General features: G+C 39.4%; 1 protein-coding gene across 1 annotated transcript in view; it reads right to left on the bottom strand.

Moving 5' to 3' along the window:
• Window positions 1-272: 272 nt before the first annotated feature.
• chrna8 (cholinergic receptor, nicotinic, alpha 8) overlaps window positions 273-20,431 on the bottom strand; it is a 37,736-nt gene continuing 17,577 nt past the window's right edge. The window contains exons 3-10 of the mRNA XM_046403857.1: window positions 19,427-19,471; window positions 15,596-15,705; window positions 7,825-7,904; window positions 6,854-7,021; window positions 3,592-3,786; window positions 2,953-3,039; window positions 1,846-1,955; window positions 273-1,471 (exon numbers count right to left, since the gene is read on the bottom strand). Of these exons, the coding sequence (XP_046259813.1) occupies window positions 884-1,471; window positions 1,846-1,955; window positions 2,953-3,039; window positions 3,592-3,786; window positions 6,854-7,021; window positions 7,825-7,904; window positions 15,596-15,705; window positions 19,427-19,471 (1,383 nt within the window). The 3' untranslated portion in view covers window positions 273-883. The remainder of the gene's footprint in view (window positions 1,472-1,845; window positions 1,956-2,952; window positions 3,040-3,591; window positions 3,787-6,853; window positions 7,022-7,824; window positions 7,905-15,595; window positions 15,706-19,426; window positions 19,472-20,431) is intronic.

Genomic DNA, 20,431 nt, shown 5'->3' on the forward strand with positions numbered 1-20,431 from the left:
TTATTAACTACTGTAGTCAAACAATTGCTCACTAAATCTTTTCATGTGAAGAATTTATACTTTAATAGCAAATCAAATACCTTTGAATTTTGAACTGCTAATTGAATTAAAAAAAGCAATCTAAACATGTCACCTGGGTCTCTGGGATATTATAAATGGCATTTTTGGCTATTTGTATATTGTACATACAAAAATGACAAACTGAGAATCAAGAAAAAAATATTAGCAGATGAATCTAAAATGAAAATTATCATTAGTGGCAGCCCTGATGGACAGTGCTGTGAGTTTAAACATGTCAGCAGTTCTCATTAATTTGATAAACATAAAAAAATTCTCAAATCCACCACATTCATAAAGCAAGATGTAGATTTAGTTACAAAATACAAACAACTGGCCTTCCTAGAATACAGGCTTGAGATAAACTCTTCATCAGTTAATTGACCCAATGACACTGTGCTGTATGGAACTTCTCAAGCTACAAGCTACAGGAAGTGGAAGAGTAGGCAAAAGAAGACCAAGTGGTGGCAGGGAAAGGATGTCAGCAGGGACACAGATGAAAAGTGCATTAGTGAGTTGAGTTGAGTTTCTACAACATGTAGCCTCAACCTCCTATGTGGCATACTGTATGTACAGTGCTAGCTAAGAGAGCCACTTTAGAAGGGAAAAATATCACATCAACTCCATAAACCATATATTAGTGACAGACATGTGAAGATAGTGGAAAGGTTTGGTTGTGATGCACTGTGACTTGTACTAAACACTTAAAATAATGTGTGACTTCATGTTGTTGTAGCAGGGATTTTTGTGTGGTAAAGTTCTAATTATGTCAAGATTTCTAAAGTTAGTTAAATTTGCCTCTCTCAGACACGGAAAAAGATCAGCCTTATGTGAAATCTTTTGACACAGCCTCAATGAAATTGGGAGCTGACATGAGGATGGTGAAGGTGCAGATGATGGAGAAGAGCGAGAAGGCCACTAGGCATAACCGATCCACCACGGCTGCTGCAAACTTCCACTCGCTGCAGATTGCCTCTCCCTCATCCTGATCCCGGAAGCGCCTGGCAATGTATTGCACTTCCTCCAGAATCCTGGAAATTTCTGGAACCTGCTCCAGCAGCAAAGTCCGCATCTGTTCTGAGTGGAGGTCATGTTGGGAGGATCCGTTAGGATGGCCACCGCCGCCACACACCACCACACCCGAATCAGTGCTTGGTGGGAACGCAGGGTTGTCTGTGCCCATTGAGTGGTAGCCAAAGTACATGTTCATGTTTCCATTGCTGGTGGTTGACTGGTTGGATGCCTGGCCTGGTATGGTGGTCATCTGAATGCTGCTGGTACTGGTATGGTGAGGAGGAGGGTGGGAGTACTTGTAGTTTATGGGGCTACTGGAACTCACAGCTGTTTTCTTTTCCTCCCCAGGTTTTTTCATACGGAGAAACCAGGCACACCAGTTGAGTAATATGACTCGGATCTGGTTGAAGACAAGACAGAGAGATTGAATATGTTGAGTTATTGATGTGAATGATTAAATAAAAAATAGAGAGTGACAAGAAGACAAAACTACAGAGAAAAGTAGAACTTTTAATCCCAATGTTACCTCTGACAGTCTTACATTTGATGTACAATGTGCTGTGGACTCATAGCTACTATCAAAGTAATCATGATCTTCAGCAAAAGGGATACACAGTGTTGTAACAGCCTAGCATACCAGTATGTATAAGTCATGTGCTTTTCTGAAAATAATGCACTGCTTGAAGCAAATTAGAATTGACTTTTCTCTCTTTTAAAGTTTTTAAGTTTGTAGTGATAAATAATTGTTAGGTTTAGAAAGGATTGTTACCCTACCCATTTAGGCATCTTCCCTCCATGTGGGTCGTGGTGGTGAAACTGCAGCACCAGAACTGTTACGACTACAGACAAGCCCACAATCATCATGGTACTCGCAAAGTACTGAGCTGAAGGAGAACAAAAAAAGGATAGTCATTAATGCAGTGTAACAAAAAAAAGGGTTTTTTTTTGGTGATTTTGGAATGGAAAGCTCTGCAATAGAGTACCCCCAAAAAATAAAAAGCATACAGGTATTATTTGGACAAAACAGTTAACTGGCTGGTCAGTTAGTGGAGACTGTCTTTCAACAAACCCACAGCCAGAACGCTACAAGGCTGGTAGGAGGATGACAAACATTTTACTTCCTAATTTACAAATCAACAAGACACATGCACAGTTTGTAGGCACTGAAAGCATAACAGGCACACAGACCATACACAAAAAAACATGAGATATATTCCCCTCAGAAAGCACCAGTCAAATTATTCTGTAAACATTTCCATGTCAAGGTATAATTGAACCTGTATGAAAAGAACATTGATCAGTGTTTTATTCAGTTCTGCTCCATGTGCAGCATGATAATATGTGCACTCCAATAAGTGTGTTTGTTAATGGCTTCATTTTACATCACTGAGCTGCCACATGAGACAGAGCAGCATCCTTTGTCTGCAGCCTGCCCTCCTCTCTCATGGCTGGCTGCCTTGCTTCTTATCAGTATGACCTTATTCCCAATGCAACTGCCCAGCTCTCCTTCTCAGCCACAGAATATTGGTGAGTCACTGCAAGGACTGAAATTTTACACAGCGACCCAAGTTAAAATGTCCACACCTCACATCTTGTTCCTTTAATCCCCTCAAGACTGGAGCGTAAAAAAACAACACATTAAGTTAATTAGTGACCTTTAGACATTTATCTTTGTATGTTTGTAAGGTGTTTGTGCAAAATAAGCACAGGCTGCTAGCTGGAGATTTAAATACATTATTTTGACAGCCACATATCACAAATGCATAACTAATCATTTTGTGATGCATCTTAATTTGTTTTTCTTTTCTTCTCCATGGTTTTATGATTTCTCTTTCATTTTCAAAGTTAAAAAGAGCAATAATTTGCATGAAAGTGTCTTACCAATCAGAGGAACAGAGTCTGAAGTGGCAGGCATGATCTCTGCTACCAGTAACATGAACACCGTTAGAGACAGCAGCACTGTGATGCCTGGAGAAGACAGTAGAAAGACAGATTCAACACAGAGTTCTTTCATCTGACTTTATTTTTCTCTTAAATGGTGACTTAAGAGTAATCAGAATAATACAGCTAGCCCCTTCAACATAGGCGAAAACAGCTGTGGATTTATTTTGGAATATTCACTCTCTTTTCTTACTCTCGAGGGAATGTTGTATGACTCTGACCTTGTCTGACAGATTTGGCATTTTGAAACAAGCTGGCATTTTCAGGTCCAGGTGATTATCTTTTCTGCGTTTATAATGGAGCTTTTATTCATCTGCTAATGAATAAAATCCAACACATTCCAACACAAATGCTAATTCACAGCCATAATGTCAGCATTAGCATAGTGCAATGACAAATAAATGGGTTAGCAATAGCGTCGGGACCTGGCGGGCTGAGATCACCGAGGCCGGGCAGACGGATGCGTTTTTGTCTACACGTGTGATTATAATCATGAATCACTGTCCCTCTGTTTGTGTGAGAGGGAGAATGCGTGTGTGTGTGTGTGTGTGTGTGTGTGTGTGTGTCCTGCAGTTGTACCCAGTGAGATTTTCTCTCCAGAGTCAGCAGGGAGCAGGAAGACCAACAGGGCCAGACCAGAGATGAGCACGCAGGGGATGAGCAGGTTGAGGCCGTAATAAAGTGTCCTGCGGCGCATGGTGACAGTGAACGTCACATCAGGGTAGGGCTCCTTACAGCAGTCGTAGTACAGCTCATTACGCTTAGCCGGCACACCTGGAGGAGAAATGAAGGGGTGGAAGGTGTCAGTCAGAGGTCAAATACACAGAACTTCAGTTCTTAGTTCTGCTTGCTGAATATTAATAATGAGCCCTTGTAAAACATGCCACTGTTGTGCAGCTGTGACTGTCATTGTCAGAATTAATGCCCCTCTAAAGTGACCGTGTTTGACAGAGAGGATCAGTTAAAATAAAATCTTTATTAATAAAATTTTTATTGGTACCTTTTAAATATGATTGAAAGAGGAAAAGGTCGACTGAATCAATGGGTGTAAGAAAACTCAGTGATTAATGCTCACATGTCACACTGATAATGTGCCAGAGGTACTAATGCTTAAATATGCCATTAATCTAATATTTTTAATCCAAAGGTAAAATACCAGACTTCAAGCAAGCACAGATAAAGCAGATGTGATTTTAGGAAGATTAGGATTTTGCCGTGAACATATTGCCCTGGAAACCATGTGGGAAGCAGCTTGTTGCTGTAAAACAGAAAAGGGACTCTTGCCTAAATCCAAACTGGACATAATACAGTGATATTGTGGCATAATCTTTTATGTAAAATCTACCCGACACTGTTTCAGCAAAACATTTTAGCTGATTTAAAATCACTCAATCTAAAAGACAGCTTATTGTGCTTCAGAGTGAATCAGCTGAGTCATTGTTTTTTCTACAGCAAATTCACTGCAGACAAGTCAGGTCAAGTGTGTGTGCTATTGTTCTAATGAACACATGTAACAGCAAAAGAATGCAGCTTGTGTTTGTGCATGTGTGATGTGTAGACGAGTAGAAGTATTTTAAAAATCAATTCCCTGACTTACTGCTAATAAACTTGTGTAATGTAATCTCATTTCTTTGTTTTGCACTCTGTTTAGCACTCTCAGCCCAAGTTCTCTCTTGAGGGGCAATTTAAGAGATCCTCCTCCTTGGATAGCAGCCCGAGGTAAGAAAAAAGGCAATTAGAGAAAATGCAGAGAAAGTTGTAGCAATTAATGGCAACACGAAGTCAAACACTAAATTATATTAAGACAATGTCCAGCTGTATCAACTCATTCATACCTTTAAGTGTATGGTTATTCTGAATGAGGCCCTGGTAGAATAATACCAGCGACATATTCAATGAATATGTTTAGATATATATATTCTAAAAAAGCATTAAAGGGCTGTTTCAAAATCAGTCTCAAAAGCCAAGTTCCCATGTTCAAAGCAGCTGATTTTTTTTTTTTTTTTTTTGACAGGTTAGGGTTAGGGTGAGGAAAGTTGAGGAAATGAATGTAAGTTTCTGAAATGTGACTTAAGTAAGTTTGTATATGTGTGTGTGTGTGTGTGGAAACCATTCATTCATATAGAAATTCAATTTAAATTAATTGCACAGATTCAGTTTCATTTCATTAAAACTTTGTCACCTAGACGCTGAAGAGAAATAGCCTCTGTTGGCCATCTATTAATTTGATGGATTGCAGACGCAGGTGCATCCACCACAACCTTTCTGTGTGTGTGAGTGTGTGTGTGTGTGTGTGTGTGCGCGCCCGCTTGTGTGTGTATGCTGTCATGGAGATGGGTATGCTCTGAGGCACTAGGGCAGTGTGTGTTCTTGGCCAGCTTGCCGCCTGACTGTGCATGAATTAAGTGAACCATCCATTGGCCAGCTGTCACCCCACACACACAGCCGTGGCCCCCTCTTCCATTCCCCCAGCCAGCTGGGTACACTTGCAACTCACTTTGTGTTAAAGTATGTTTGTGTATGTGAATGTGAATTGCTCTGTTGGCCTCTGATTAACACCCAAACTAAGGTTAGAAATGATACGAGTTCATTTAGAGAAACAGAGGTGAAAAAAACAAGAAAGAAGAGAGAAGAGAAGAAAGATAATTTTAAGATAAGATTTTGGGAAGAGATAGATAAATGGAGAAGTGGACAAAGTGGGGAAAGTCAAACCAAGAAAGAAACGAATTAGCGCACACAAATAAGAATGAAGTGAGCCACAGAAAAAATGAGTAAAATCCTAGTTTCCTAAAGCTTCAGTGTTAAAGGATAAAAAATACACTTTTTTTTTTTTATCAGGAGTTAAATGAGTAGAGTCAACCAGCCATAACCAATGGCTGATAGTAGCTTCATATTTACCACACAAACTCAAAAGAGGTGCCAATCTCATTATTTGTCTATAAGAAAATATAGTTCTTGTTGACTGAACACTGTCTGACATAAAAAAGAAAAATTTAATACCTCTACTATGCTAGGTGGTGTCTGTCATTAAAACAATTTCCTCTAAACTGTGAGAGCCAGTCAACCTTTTGTCTCATAGTTATCACAAAATTATATAAATTATTTGCTTATCAGTTAAAAAATATCTAAAGGGCTTTATCATCTTACAAATAAATATATATAGAACAAATAAATTATGTAAGTTTGGTGACTTCAAAAATTCATGAACCAGAAGAAAATGCATGGATACTGCTACACAACACAGCAGTGTTCTCCAGGCAGGACCGATAGACAGGGAAATGTCACTGAGGACAGCATCTTACAAAGAAGTCGACTGAAATAGCTAATATCAGGGTATTATAACACTGACTGGCTGTCCAACTCGATTCAGTATGACATGGAGAGCCTGGCCACTGCTGAAAGTCTGTCTGTTTGTGTGCATCGGTTTTTCAAAAAAAAATTATACCTGCTGCTCTCAAATGTTTGGAATCAATTTCAGGCAATCATCCAATCAGCTTTCATACTTCATCTTTATCCTACTTATGTCAGCATGCAAATTCTTCCTGTATTTTTGCACTCAGTGATTAAGTCGATCCAGATGGTCACCAAAATGTTTTGACACACAGCTCTGACATTTAATGTAATACAAAGAGTGCACAAAACCTCCTTGCTTACCAGGTGATGATAAGTTTGTTCTAAATGAACAACGTATGTTAATCCTGTCAGAAAAATCCACACATTTTGAGAAAAAAAGGCAGAAAATCTATTTTCTTATAACAAGACAGGAATGTCACGTTTCTGATTTTCCCATATTTTGTTGTACTTGTGTTATGCACCTGAATATGTCTGATTTTCCTCTTACCTACAAGATCCCATTCCCCGTTGGGTATGTAGGTAGAGATGTCCACATCCATCATTTGGAGGTCCAGCAGCCAGCCGTTGTGGGTCCAGGAGCCAAACTTCAGGTCACACTTCTGCACATCAAAGGGGAACCACCGTACATCAATGTAGCAGGTGCTCTTCAGGATACCTGGAAAGAAGTGTTGGGAAACTTGCTTTTTACACTAAACACTTAACTCCACTTGACATCAACAAACTTTTAGTAACTTTTAACTTTAGTTTAAAATCAAAAGGAACTAACGCACTTCAATATTTCTAAATAAAAATCTATTTTGAAAAAACGCCCTTTCTGATTTCAAAACAGGGGTGGCACGGTGGTGCAGTGGTTAGCACTGTTGCCTCTTAGCAAGAGGGTTCCAGGTTCGAATCCCGGTCTGGGCCCTTCTATTTAACAACTAGATCTCTATAGCTGCAACTCACTAAAACCATGGGAAAGGTAGAAGTCTCAGTTAGTGAGTTAGGTAATGATGGTGATGATGTGGAGGATGATGATCTTAGCAGTTTTAATATGAAAAGATGGCAAGAACACCGTGGTGCAGTGGTTAGCACTGTCGCCTCATAGCAAGAGGGTTCCAGGTTCGAATCCCGGTCTGGGCCCTTCTATGTGGAGTTTGCATGTTCTCCCTGTGCCTGCGTGGGTTTTCTCCGGGTACTCTGGCTTCCTCCCACAATACCAAAAACATGCACATTAGGTTAATTGGCTACTCTAAATTGCCCCTAGGTGTGACTGTGAGAGTGTGTGGTTGTCTGTCTTTGTGTGTTGGCCCTGCGATTGACTGGCGACAGTCCAGGGTGTACCCCGCCCCTCGCCCGTAGTCAGCTGGGATAGGCTCCAGCTCCCCCGCGACCCTGACGGATAAGCGGTATAGAAAATGGATGGATGGATGGATGGATGCCAAGAATGGTGTGGATATAACACAGTGAATGTCTCACCTGGTGGGATGTACTGGCAAGATCCGGAAGCATTTACCAGCACATTTGTGTGGAATGTAGCATCGAATCTCTCATCAGCACTGCAGGGAGAGTAGAAGGGTTAATGTAAAAACAGTACTGTGATATTTTAAAGGAAAACCCTAACAAAGAGGGCTTGTTTCTTGAAAGGACATCCAGAAAGAAATCCAGAATTAGAAATAAAAGGATCATAGGTTGTGAAGTTGATTGAGAGTTAAGTAGAAAGGTAAAGATACAAAGAGAAACCAGACAATAAACAGCAAGTGAAAATGAAAGTTGACAGAGGGAAGCAGAGACAAGGGGGATTAGTGTACATCCTGGCAGGCACTGTTTAATTTTACTGATCATCCTCAGCAAACATGGCTGTCTGCCACCATGACGTCCTTCAAACAGACAGGGATTAGGCAATCTCAAAAACCAAACTACAAACACGTCATACACCCATCCATCCATCCATCCATCCATTTTCTATATCGCTGGGTCACAGGAAGGGGCTGGAGCCTATCCCAGCTGACTACAGGCGAGAGGCATGGTACATCCTGGACTAGTCATCAGCCAGTCAGACCACCACACACACACACACACACACACTCACACTTAGGGGCAATGTAGAGCAGCCAATTAACCTAATGTGCATGTTCTTGGAACTGCTTGTCACACAACAACAAAAATTATTCCTGGAACTTTACAATAGTTGCCATTTTCTTTCAGAGAGTAAAACCCAAGGACCCAAAGGACAAAGAGTTGAACATAAACTGTCTCTCTATATTCATTACAGTACAAAAACAAAGCAAAACAATACAAAAAAACTCTAAAAAAGCATGTCAGAAATATTAAGAATTGAAGCCTTTGCTGACTGATTTTTAAAAGACCTCCAAGAGCACAGTATTCATCAACCAAAAAGCACTTAGAGTGTGCACTCTTGCTAAGACTACAATGTCCTTTCATTTTTTGATAATAAAAAATGTCATGTTAGAAATTTTTAACTGGATGCTCTAAAAAACACAGTAACAGACAGTTAGAGTGGCCATGATTTCTGCAGAAAATCCAAGTGGCTTTGTACAAAAATAAACTGAGCAAAATTGTAGCTGAGACACTCTCATGGACTCTACCTTTCCTATATTTTGGCATGCCTAAACTCTTCCTGATGACTTTTTGTTGGACAGACGGAACATAAATCTTAGCAAAGTGCACTGGGACTGAGCCCTGGAGGCATATAACAGACAAGGCTTTACCTAATGCAGATTTATAGCCGCTACATCAATAATCTAACTCTAATATCACTCTTTTCACTTAAGAGAGGGTGGAAAAACTAAGAGCCTTTGAGAATACTTTTAATAGCAGTAATATCTCTTGTTCACTGGAGAGAATAAATGAGCTAAATTAGCATTTAGCCTTGTAATGTTGTTTGGAATAATTCTGCTAAACATACATATCAAGTGGGAAGGGTAAGAATTTAAAAACAGAAACCTGCACTTTCTCATTCTCATTTAAATCATCACTGATAATATTAATGCAGAATGCGGTTAATATAAATGTGGGTATTTTCAATTAAGATTTAGCCGCTATCTGGATGAGGTGTTGATAAAACTGATAAAACTCTTTTGTGAACCTTATAGAAATGTGGAGACTTATACCATACCTAAACATAGCACATGTAACACATGTGCTACAGAGGAGAACCTCTTAATCGCATCTTAATCAGATCACTAAGTGAGCAGAACATTTCAGAAAGGTCACATGCCATGTGGGAAAGATAAGGGCACGATGGAGGTGTTGAATCCCAATGGAGTCCTGTTGCCAACATTGGGATTCTTTTTTTTCTTAGATATGAGGGGATGAATAAAAAACACGGACACAGTTGAAAAATGTTCTTACAAAATACCCTGCTAATAGTCTGCTGGTACAGAGTCCTAAAGAGTAGATTTTAGGCAATTAGCCTATCCTATCACACAATCCAAAATATATTGCTTTGGTGTCCATTGGCTCAATGAAATGGTATCATCTATACTGACATTTCTGTCGAACGAAACCATATTGTCATGTCCAAGAAACGATGTTAAGTTTATTTAATCAGTTTTTGTCTCGTGTCTGTGTTGTCTTGTGATTTCCTGTTTTATTTTGTCACTTCTTCCTGTCTGTGTCTATTGTCATTAGCTTGGCTTTTTCCCCTTTGTCTGTTTTCCGTCCTTTGGGATTACCTGTCTCCGCCCTGATTGATTTTTGTTTCTTAGATTAGCGTAGGTTTTTTCCTCTGTGAAGAGTGATTTTCAGTTTGTACCTTTTGTGAATAAAAATTTTATTTTGAAACATTGAGAGTCATGCATTTGGGTTTAGGTCTGTAGTTCAGTCGTGACGCATACATTCGTAATGAAAGCAGTTCAGACAGCAAGATGACTTACATTATTAACATGAAAAACACCATGAAAGCAGAAAACTCAGTCCCATTGCATTCCAGCTTCCCAAGTGCCTAGAGATAGTGAAATATTCAAAATCATGACTAGGATGGTAATGGTTCCTGTATTATTCATTTGAAATGGGTTTGTGATTGTTGCTGTGTTGACATGGGTACATGCAAAATATACAGTCTGTCTACTTTTTAGATCCCCCTCCAGTTAGGCTTTTGCAGTGCTTTATATCTTAACAGTCTTGGTTAATTTGTACCCCTTTCAAAATGCACAAAACCCTACCAACAACCACCAACATCTGGCTTTTGTCATCAGCGGGAAAGGGTTCAATCAGCATTCACTCACAGGTCAAGTGACTCTGCAGCAGGCACAGGTATTTATTGTCTTCAGCTCCAATTGGCCAAAGTTCTTTTCGTGTCTCTGTATCAGCTCTGGTGTAAACATAGCACCTTCTTGGTAGACTCACTAGTTATCACCTCTTTTCCGGCACGATTCTATGACGCGCATTGAAATTAAGAACATTCCATACATCTCTGTTCAAGCAGTGCTCAAATATCTTTCAGCAGGCAGTGAGTTTAAAAGAGACTGAAATACAAGAATAACCATTGTAACACTGATACTCAATACCACACACTCTCAACAGAGATGAAAAGAAAGCAAGACGGCTCGCTCATTAGCTAGTTCGTCATCAGACAGGAAAAGACAAAGAGTTTAGCCTCAAATGATACCGATCAAAACAAGTCCGATGAAATATGATCTGCTCTTTTCTACTGCTCCCCGTTTTCCGAGAGTTCATGTCATTGCACATGACACATGAAAAGCAAACTTGTCTACTGGCAATAAGAAAGGAGTTAAATGCCTGTTTTTTGCAATATTGACTGCATTTAAAAAATCTACATGTACACTAATTTTGCTGTGAGATTGTAGAAACCATCCTGCTATGGAATGAGGAAACAAACTATCCTGCAACTTGTATAGTGCATATAAATGCATAACTTGTGCTACATAGAATAAGATTAAAGCCAATCATTGATCTTTCTCCAAAGGTGTCATACAAACCACCTTATGATCAAACAATATGCCTGTTATGAAGTCCCCATACATTGTCCTCTATTGGATCACAGAGACTTTTAGATCAGATGCTGTACTTTGAGCTGCTGTTTGCTGCATGTGCATAAATAACACCATCCTCTCTGTCAAAGCTCCTTTTCTCTTTGGGGAAACGCCAACATACACATGGACATCTGACCTTTGCACCAACGGTGGATTTATTGACATCGAATTCTAAATACACTGACAGCTTTGCAGCTACAACAGCTTCCACTTCTCTGGGAAGACTTTCCACAAGATTTTCTTGCTGTGGGAATTTTTGCCCATTCATGCAGAGAGAGCATTGTGTAGAGCATTTGTGAGGTCAGACACTGATGTTGGACCAAAAGGCCTGGCTCACAGTCTCAGTTCCAGTTCATCCCAAAGGTGTTGGATGGGGTTGAGGTCAGGGCTCTGTGTGGGCCCCAATGATTTTGTCTATAGTGTAGCATCACTCAGCCACAGGCTTGTGATCTTTGGTAAACTGAATATTTGCACTCGCAGATATCACATCACCAGTCCTGTTACCTGGGTTGTGAGTTCACAATACAGGCTGGCGACTCTCAGAAGGTCGAAGCATTGCAAAGTGCTGCCTGCTTCCTTTCAGCGCCCATATGCATGCCACAAGCAAATGTGGAAAAAAACACAACTGACAATCTACTAGAAAAAGTGTCACTGCTGTTTGTGTTTTTTATATTACCGTACATATTCCCCATATTAATCAGCTGCGTCTAAGCTGAGAGCTGAGAGAGAGACGGGCCAACACACAAACACACTTTCACAGGCTGCAGGCAGGATAGAAGCTCCTCCCTGCAGATAATCACACAAAGAAGGAAGGTACCAGGAACCAGGACCAGCAACACGTAAAAGTGAATGTGAACAGCCAGACTAGTGCTTGCATTCAGATTCACCTATTGCAGAACTGTGTGTCCAGTTTCTGCTTTAAAGAAATATTTACATTTTATTTGCCAAGCCCTTTCACTAAAGCTGGTCCGAAATCCAAAGTGCCAGTATACTCACATGGTTGTCAGATGGTCAAACACCTTCGGAAATGTTTAAACAATATCATTTCTCCCTACATGGATATTCTTTGAATGTTTTTTTTCTGGTGCTTCTTATAAAATCTAAATACTGTAACTGTGTGTGTTTCTTTTCTATATTTCCCAAATTGTGTAATCATGCCAGAGTTAGCTTGTAAATTCAGTGCTTTTATGAAACCCAACCTCACCATTCAGTGCTGTTTGTATGAGACTGGATATAAACACTCACAATTTCTTCATTCTGCTTTACTCCTCATCCGTTGAAGAGTCCTTCACAGTGTCATATTTTTAATTCATATACACTTCTTATATTTCTTTTCCTTTTTGTTTTTGTCCCAAACTGAAGTCTTGCTGCTGCAATGACCCAATTTCCAGATGGGAATCAGTAAAAGTTCATCTTATCTCATCATTTTAATTTCCATTCTTGCTTGCTTTCTTGCTTCATAAAAATAGAAATAGATGATTTATTTTCCTTGTGATTTTGTACTACATGCGTAAGTAATGTCAGTTTCAATCTGCTTCTGTGTCAGGACAATATTATCGTTATCATTAGTGATCGCTGAGCCCCACCGTAAGCTGCTTAATGCTCTGTACCATCCCTGTTAGATAGCCAAACCTCTCCCTTCTCTGTCATCTCTCTATCTCTTTCTTACAAACACACAGACATGCAATTCGAGCCAAGCAGGAAACCCCCTCCTCCCCCATAAGAATCATCAATCACCTTGCAGGTGCAGCTGAAAAGCAATCAATCAACTTTAACTTTGCCTTATACCATGTTGTCTTTCACCGCATTACAAGTGTAATTCTTAAAGTGTGAATGTGTAGTGGGGAAAAAGGCACGATTCTGAGGAGGCACAAGAAGGATTGATGCAGAACAACTCACTACCCTGTTAAATACTGTCTGTTGGAGCTTGACAGTTCAACAATAATCAGTGATCACACAAGCCTTCTCCCCCCAGTGTCTTTTACAGGCAGCAACACTATAAAAAAACTGTTTTATTCACAGAAACAGGAGCACTGGGCAAACACTTTATTTCCTTCACAAGCATTCCCTAGCACATTAATATGATTTATGTTAGTAAGGCAGGTCAAGTAAGGATTCTCTTCCATTGCTTTGTTGCTGTATGAAACTGTATATAATGGTTGCTGTAGCAGTACAGCTTCTGATTTTTACTCCTTACTGCATTTTATCTAATGTATGAGTTTATCTTGGTGTTGCAGACCTAAAACCAACCAAGCTGGAATCTTGCAGAGCCAAAAGTATGCCAAGAAAGAAATGCAGAATGAAACAATCATTTGTGTGTGTGTCTTGCCAGTCTTTCCCACTGATTGTCCTTTTGGACACAATGTTCCCTAATTACAATCCTCTTATAGTTTTTCAGCAAAATGAACAGGACCAAAACCTGTATTGCTTGTATGCGCCAGACATGTGATTCCACTGGATGCACCATACAGACACACTGGCTATGGCTGCTGTTTTTTTCAGTATGTCACAGCTGGTCAGCAAGAGAATAAATGCTCTGGATATTATTTGTTTACCATGTAGGCAGCTCTCTGTAATTGATGTCTTAAAGTATTGTGTGGACATAATTGGTAGTACATATATTCTTTTAAAGTGCACAAAAGCCTGAAACACAAAGGACCCTGGAAAATATTCAAGTTGTTCATTGGCTTTGATGCAAAGCAGTATTGTCTTACGTCTGTGGAAGTCTAGACCACAGTGTGAATATCAAACTCAGCAACACCAGGCAACCTAAATTCTTTGAGCAGACGCAGGAGCCTCATCTCCATCCAAACAGTAGAAAGCCAAACTGGCTGAATAGGTCGAATGGAAAAGCGGTTCAGTAAGACTGACCTGTGATTCAAAGAAACCAATGAGCTGTTCAAAGGACAGAATATTTTTCTTTCTGACCATGAAAGTCCCGTTCTTTGACAAAAGAATGAAAAGAAATCAGATCACACTGATGAATGTTTTCTGTTGACCTGAAGAGTTTGATGTGAAAGTGAATATCTCTACAAACTAAATTACATGATGAGGATGATAAAATAAAGCACTAAAAGCAATGGTTAAAATACAGCATACGAATAAAGGTACATTACAAAAATGTAATCTTTTAGATTAAATTCTGCATATACTTCTCAAATTGGACTGTTAGTCCTTCGCAACAGATTTTCTGTTGACATTTGCAGCCACTAAGCACAGTGTTTTGAGTAGCCTAATTCCTACTGCCCATTTCAGGCAACAGATGCATGGTCTCCTGGGATTTATGGTTTATGTTCTCCCAGAGGGAATCTGCTCAATCATCTCATTAAACAAGACTGTAACCATGAGTGAAATTTCATCTGGGGAATTCTCCTTTCCCACTGTGTTATTGGGTAAACACGGCCCAGACCATCTAGAGTATCAGTCCATGTATTACAGAAAACTAATTGGCATTAATAAAGGACGAAAAGAGAGACAAAGGAGAACAGAAAAGTGAGGAGAGTGTGCAAAACAGAATAACCAGAGCAACAACAGACAGTGATATCATTATCAACAAAAATTACTTTTTATCACTTTAGCTGCCTTTCATCATTCCTTCTCCAATTTCAATATACTTTATTAAATAACCATTCTAATTCCTAAAAATTCCCCATGATTTTAAATGCAGTATGATGAGGTAGTAAATCACTGTCAGTACAAAAGAGCCTAAGAGCCTATGGAGTACAGATTAAGCACATTAGAAGAATTATATTAACAATATTACTCCAATATTGCTGACGTGACTTTCTGAAATATTTTATATAATCCTCTCTGAATTCTCTCACGCTTTCTGTATCACTAATGAAGCACAGCCTTGGCTTAGGAAGAGTGCAAAAGATTAGCATTAAATGTTTCATTTATGTGTCAACACCAGCACCTCAGTCAGATGTGTGGTTATCAGCTGATTAATGATGTCCAATAATATTCAGGCAGTTTTCCTCTTACCGCAGTTATCTGCACGTAACTCCATCATTTTGGGCTGTAGGTTTAACTAAGATTTATGTTTGGTAAGGAGGCATCAGTTCTTTCATCAGAATCAACATAGGTTTATTCACCTGAGGGCTAAAAGGGCTGTAGCAGCAAAGGCAATCAATACTACAGCAGAGAATTATGGAGGAGTGAAGAGAAGAGGATAGAAATATGAGATGAGACCTGGCAACTGAACAGAGAAAAGGACTGTGACTACACTTTACCTGTTGTAGAGGAGGATATCTGGCACCCACACCAGATTGGAAGGGAAGCGCAGGTTCTGAACCCCAGGGTAGCTCTCTGCGTTCCATGAAAGGTAAATGTCTGTCCAATGCTGAGACAAATAAAGAAAGCAAAGGAACCGGTAGAAAAAGTAGACAAAACACAAAATGATATTAAACGTTATGAGAGCAAATGGCAGAAGAGGTGAGGAAAAACCAGGCTGAACTAAAATTAGATGAAATAACACATTTAAGAATTTTTACTATTGTCTGGTTTTTGTTTCAATTACAGCCAGGTGAGACAATTTGAAGTATTTGTGGTTTATGATATCTTGTTTGGCAAAGCAGCATATTAGTAATGTTCACAGCTCTGACAGCAACATGCATTTCATAGCTTAAGTAGTGTTGGTACAATGTCACACAAACTGCATAAATAATATATCATTCATAAAATATGAAACATATTCTGGTGCACAATAGCAATGCAAATTCAAAGTGCACATTTAGCAGTCAAACATCATCTGTTCCCCCAGGCTGATATTCTAACAACTGTTGGCTCTTACACTCTGTCTCCAGCTCTGATAATGGAGCCTGGCAGTGAAACCTCGCCAGGCCAACAGTTGCTGGCACTGACCCCTGCACTACCATTTGAGCCTGGTCCATATTCACTAAGAGGCTAACTGAGCCCGGCCTCAAAAGCTTTAATAGCATCAACAATGAAAATGCCTCTTTTCATGACTTAAAATATGCAGCAAGACAACGTGTGATCTGTGGAATGGTACACATACTAGAGTCTTTTGGCATGTAAACATATTCATTTGTGTGTTGCTGATGAGTCCTTCTATGGGTGTGTGTGTGTGTGTGTGTGTGTATATATGTATGTGTGTAGTATATACAATACTTCATATAGAAGTCACATATAGATGGAGGCACTCAGATGTTGTAGCCATAGGGCACATTCTCTATGGAGCAAAGACAGCCCCATTATTAATGTGGCCACAGTACACTGGGCACATCTGTTTGAGCCTATATATATGTGAATGTGTGCGTGCATGTGTGTGTGTGTGTGTGTGTGTGTGTGTGTGTGTGTGTGTGCATGCACATTTGCCCATGAAAAGTGTGCAATCGCATTATCGTGTTCGCATGAATGTACTCATGGAACTGATGTATGTTTCCATGTATATGCAAATTTGACTGTGCATATGTGCCTCCATCCATGTAAGTGACATTTACATCTTACAATCAGCCCAAAATCCTATACAAAAAGTGTCTGATTTGAACACCACCACAAAGAGATGCCAACCATCAAAAGTGAGCCTGCTGACATATGCTCATACTCATGCAGATAATGACTTAATCACTACACTTGTCATCTGTCGGCTTCGGCAGTTTGGTGCGAGAGATTCTTCTTTTCATGTTTGCTGGCTGGAAAAGCACAACTAACAGCCAACAGAACAAATTACAGCCCAGTAACTTTGTAGTCTGTCAGGAACAGATGAGTGGGACATTAGGCTACGTAAGGTAACAGCTGTCTAAGAATAGGCATCAGAGTTACATAACAGAAATTTAAGAAAGAGTCAATAATTTGAGACAACTAGCTTCTTTTTATGAGAGTGTGAAATTTATTCTTTGAATGCAAGACTGAGGATGACATGTTAATAAAAAATAAACAGAATCTATGCAGCATCAAGCATCAAAGAAAAGTAATGGCGCCTTCATTGATTTTTGCTATTTGTTATTTGTAATCCATGCATCTCTGCAGCGCGCACATAGTCTCCTCCCAACGTCACTGCAAAGCCTCCTCAGTCACTACTACAGTAACAGGTTTCTGTATCTTCAAGCAAACAACACATAAAAAAAAAAAAAAAAACATATTAATTTACAGCACTTTTATTTAGGTCATCTCTGTATTTAAGCCATGTTGATAGTTTTGGATTTCATTGCCTTGGTTTTGAGATCCTATCTGAGTTAAGTAGTTATTCATGGTGCTCACAGCAATAAACTTGTATTTGCAATTTTCAACAGTCTAATGAAGCTACTAACTGCATGGATAACCCAGTAACCCGATAACAAACACAATTCCATTCACCTACATTGCATTCAGATGGAGGAAGATCTTAAAGTCTTGGTGAAACAGTTTATTTATTTGTTTATTTATTGCAATCTGGGTGAACTGCCACAGAGGCGGACATTAAAGTAGCACCCTGTTCTTAGAAAACTTAAGCTCATTACAATTCTCACAGTTCAAACCACATAAAATCCAATCCATTGGGATGTGGGACATTCATTACCTGATAAACCTGTAATCCTAAAATCCCAACAGGATGCAGCGGAGGTGAACCTGCCCCCTCTCTGTCTGTGAGCTAGTTAATGTACTTCACAAGTCTCCTTCAAAATCTGCTGCATCTGCAAAGCCCCTTCAGCCATCACACCAAAGTGGATGCCAGTATTAAAGAGGTGGCTTCCTGAATAATTGATTCATTCATAACTTGTAAGCGGCCAACTCAACCTGACTGAGTGTAAGCTGTGAAATCCTAATGGGCTGTTCTGACTCAAGCTGCTGTGATAATGAAACTGTTGTAACCACCTGACTGGCTGAGCAATGTAATGCATATTTCTTGTACCATTAACTCGTTTTCAACTTTCCCTAATGGGATAGATGTGCTGTTAGTTAACTAGCTTAATTTCCACAGCTGTTGTTAGGAATCTATCAATTCACTGTTAACTAGCCTCCTCCCCAGTCTTTAACAGTTGTAACTAGGCACAGAAGATCTGTCAGGCTCTCCCCATATGCAGAGGCAGTGTGCATGGTGAAGGTTGGAGCCTACCTTTCGAAAACCCAGTACACAAAGTAATTTTAAGGAATGGATTAAACTTTGTATTTCTATTCTAACATACCCCGTTATCACTGTTGCGTATGAACCTAACTAGTTTACTACCTATAGTGAGTGAGAGTTACTTCAAAGGCCAAGGCCAAATTATGAACTAACTACATCAATTTGTGGGGTTACGGATTATGTTTAAGAAAATCCTCTATTGTTATGTATGTTATCTTATTTAGATAGCTATCTATTTCTCCCTGTTAAAATCTGCAGCAACAGTTTTCATTTCAGCCAACAAAATAGATACTTGCTAAGTAGAAATGACAAGCCCATTTTTCTATGGCTCTATCTGAAATTAGGACCAGTTGTTTAAACATTAAATCACTTTTAGGTGATCTGTTTATCACTGTGCTAGAATAAAAAAAGCTTACAGACAGCAGCAGACCAGCTAAAGGGGCAGGACTAAGTAAGTAATCCAGTGACTCAACTTAGTCAGTTATTAGTAAAGCAAAGGGAAACCATAAAGGCTAAAAAAAGGTGAAGGGGAAAACAGTCCAGCCCTAGGGATGAGAATATCTTTGAAAACACAAGTGGTTGGCTGATTGGCCTGATGCAGATAACAAATATATCATGCTATTACTAAATATATATGATAAATAACTGGCAAGATCTAATTTTTTGACACAACCTAATGCTACTCTATTTTGTAGGAAAAGAATGCATCAAAGCCATTTGACTTGACTGTCTAATGTAAACTTCAGGCTTGTAGAGACCCTGGAAAGTCACTGAAATGAAATTTTTTTTTTTGTGGTCACAGAAACAGTTTCTATTCAAAGCAAAAGGCTATTGGTTGCAGCTCAAATCATACCTGGTGCTGTGCCAAAGCAGATGTGAGCATTTCTGAAAAATGGCAGAGTCCACAGAACACGAACAACACATAATTTCCAAAAATATACTAAATGACAATTATCACAGTATGATCACAGAAAAAGGACTTGGAGAGGAGACATACCAGCTGCAGCCAGGCATTCGTGATCAACACTTGGTTCTTTTCATCCTGGAGGGGAACAGGAGAGAGAGAGAGAGAGAAATATCAGCAGCGAGTAGTGACGTGGCAATAGACCAATAGCAAATGAAATGAATCTGCAGGGTTAGGGGAAATAGAAAAAATAAAATAAAACACCTGTTTGGTAAACATAAGGTGAGATTATATGAGACAGATGAGCAATGAAGTCAAACCACAACCCAGATGACTCAGAGCTGACGTGCTCAGTGAATGACAATGATGCACTTCGGCTTTTTTTTTCTTTTACAAGACTCTTGTGGTTCAGCAGAAGCTTTGTCATTTTAAACAAAGCTGAAATCATAAACAATAAGGAAATGGAGAAAAAAAAGACAAATAAAATAGGGCAAACAGAACAGGAAATAGATTGTGGCACTGAGCCGAAAGGATGCAGCTCTTGAACAAAGCCATGAGTTTACATCATTTTCTGTCAACATCAGGAAAACAGAAATACAAGGACTCAGTGGCTCCAGCTGCATTTTATGATATCTCACAAGGGTCTGATGGTGAGAGAGTAAAAAAAGGAGGAGAGTAAGATGAATTTAGATTGACAGAGAGAGGAGCAAAACAGTCAGAGACTGTGGGGAGGAAAAAGATAGAAAGAGGTCAGAAACAGAGACAACAATGGATAGAAGCAAAGAAAAAAAAACGTAGGACTTCTTTTGAGAGAGTTTTGCAGAATGCTACCTGACAGTGACATGCTTTTCTCTTTTTCTCTTTTTTTATACGCTGGTTCGCTGTGTGTCTTATTACCTCCTTCTTACCCTGAAAAACAATGCATCCTGCTTGATAGTGATAGTGGGTCACAGCAGTATCTTCTGTTCTCTTTTTCTTCATGTATTCACCCTTTTTTACTGTCATGCGATCATTTAAGTGATTTATCATCTTATCTTGAAACTGTTAAACTTCCTGTAATGTTACTGTAGCAAAATCAAATCTTGAAATCAGTTTGCT

Source organism: Scatophagus argus, chromosome 2 (genome assembly GCF_020382885.2).
Source record: "Scatophagus argus isolate fScaArg1 chromosome 2, fScaArg1.pri, whole genome shotgun sequence".
NCBI lineage: Eukaryota > Metazoa > Chordata > Actinopteri > Scatophagidae > Scatophagus > Scatophagus argus.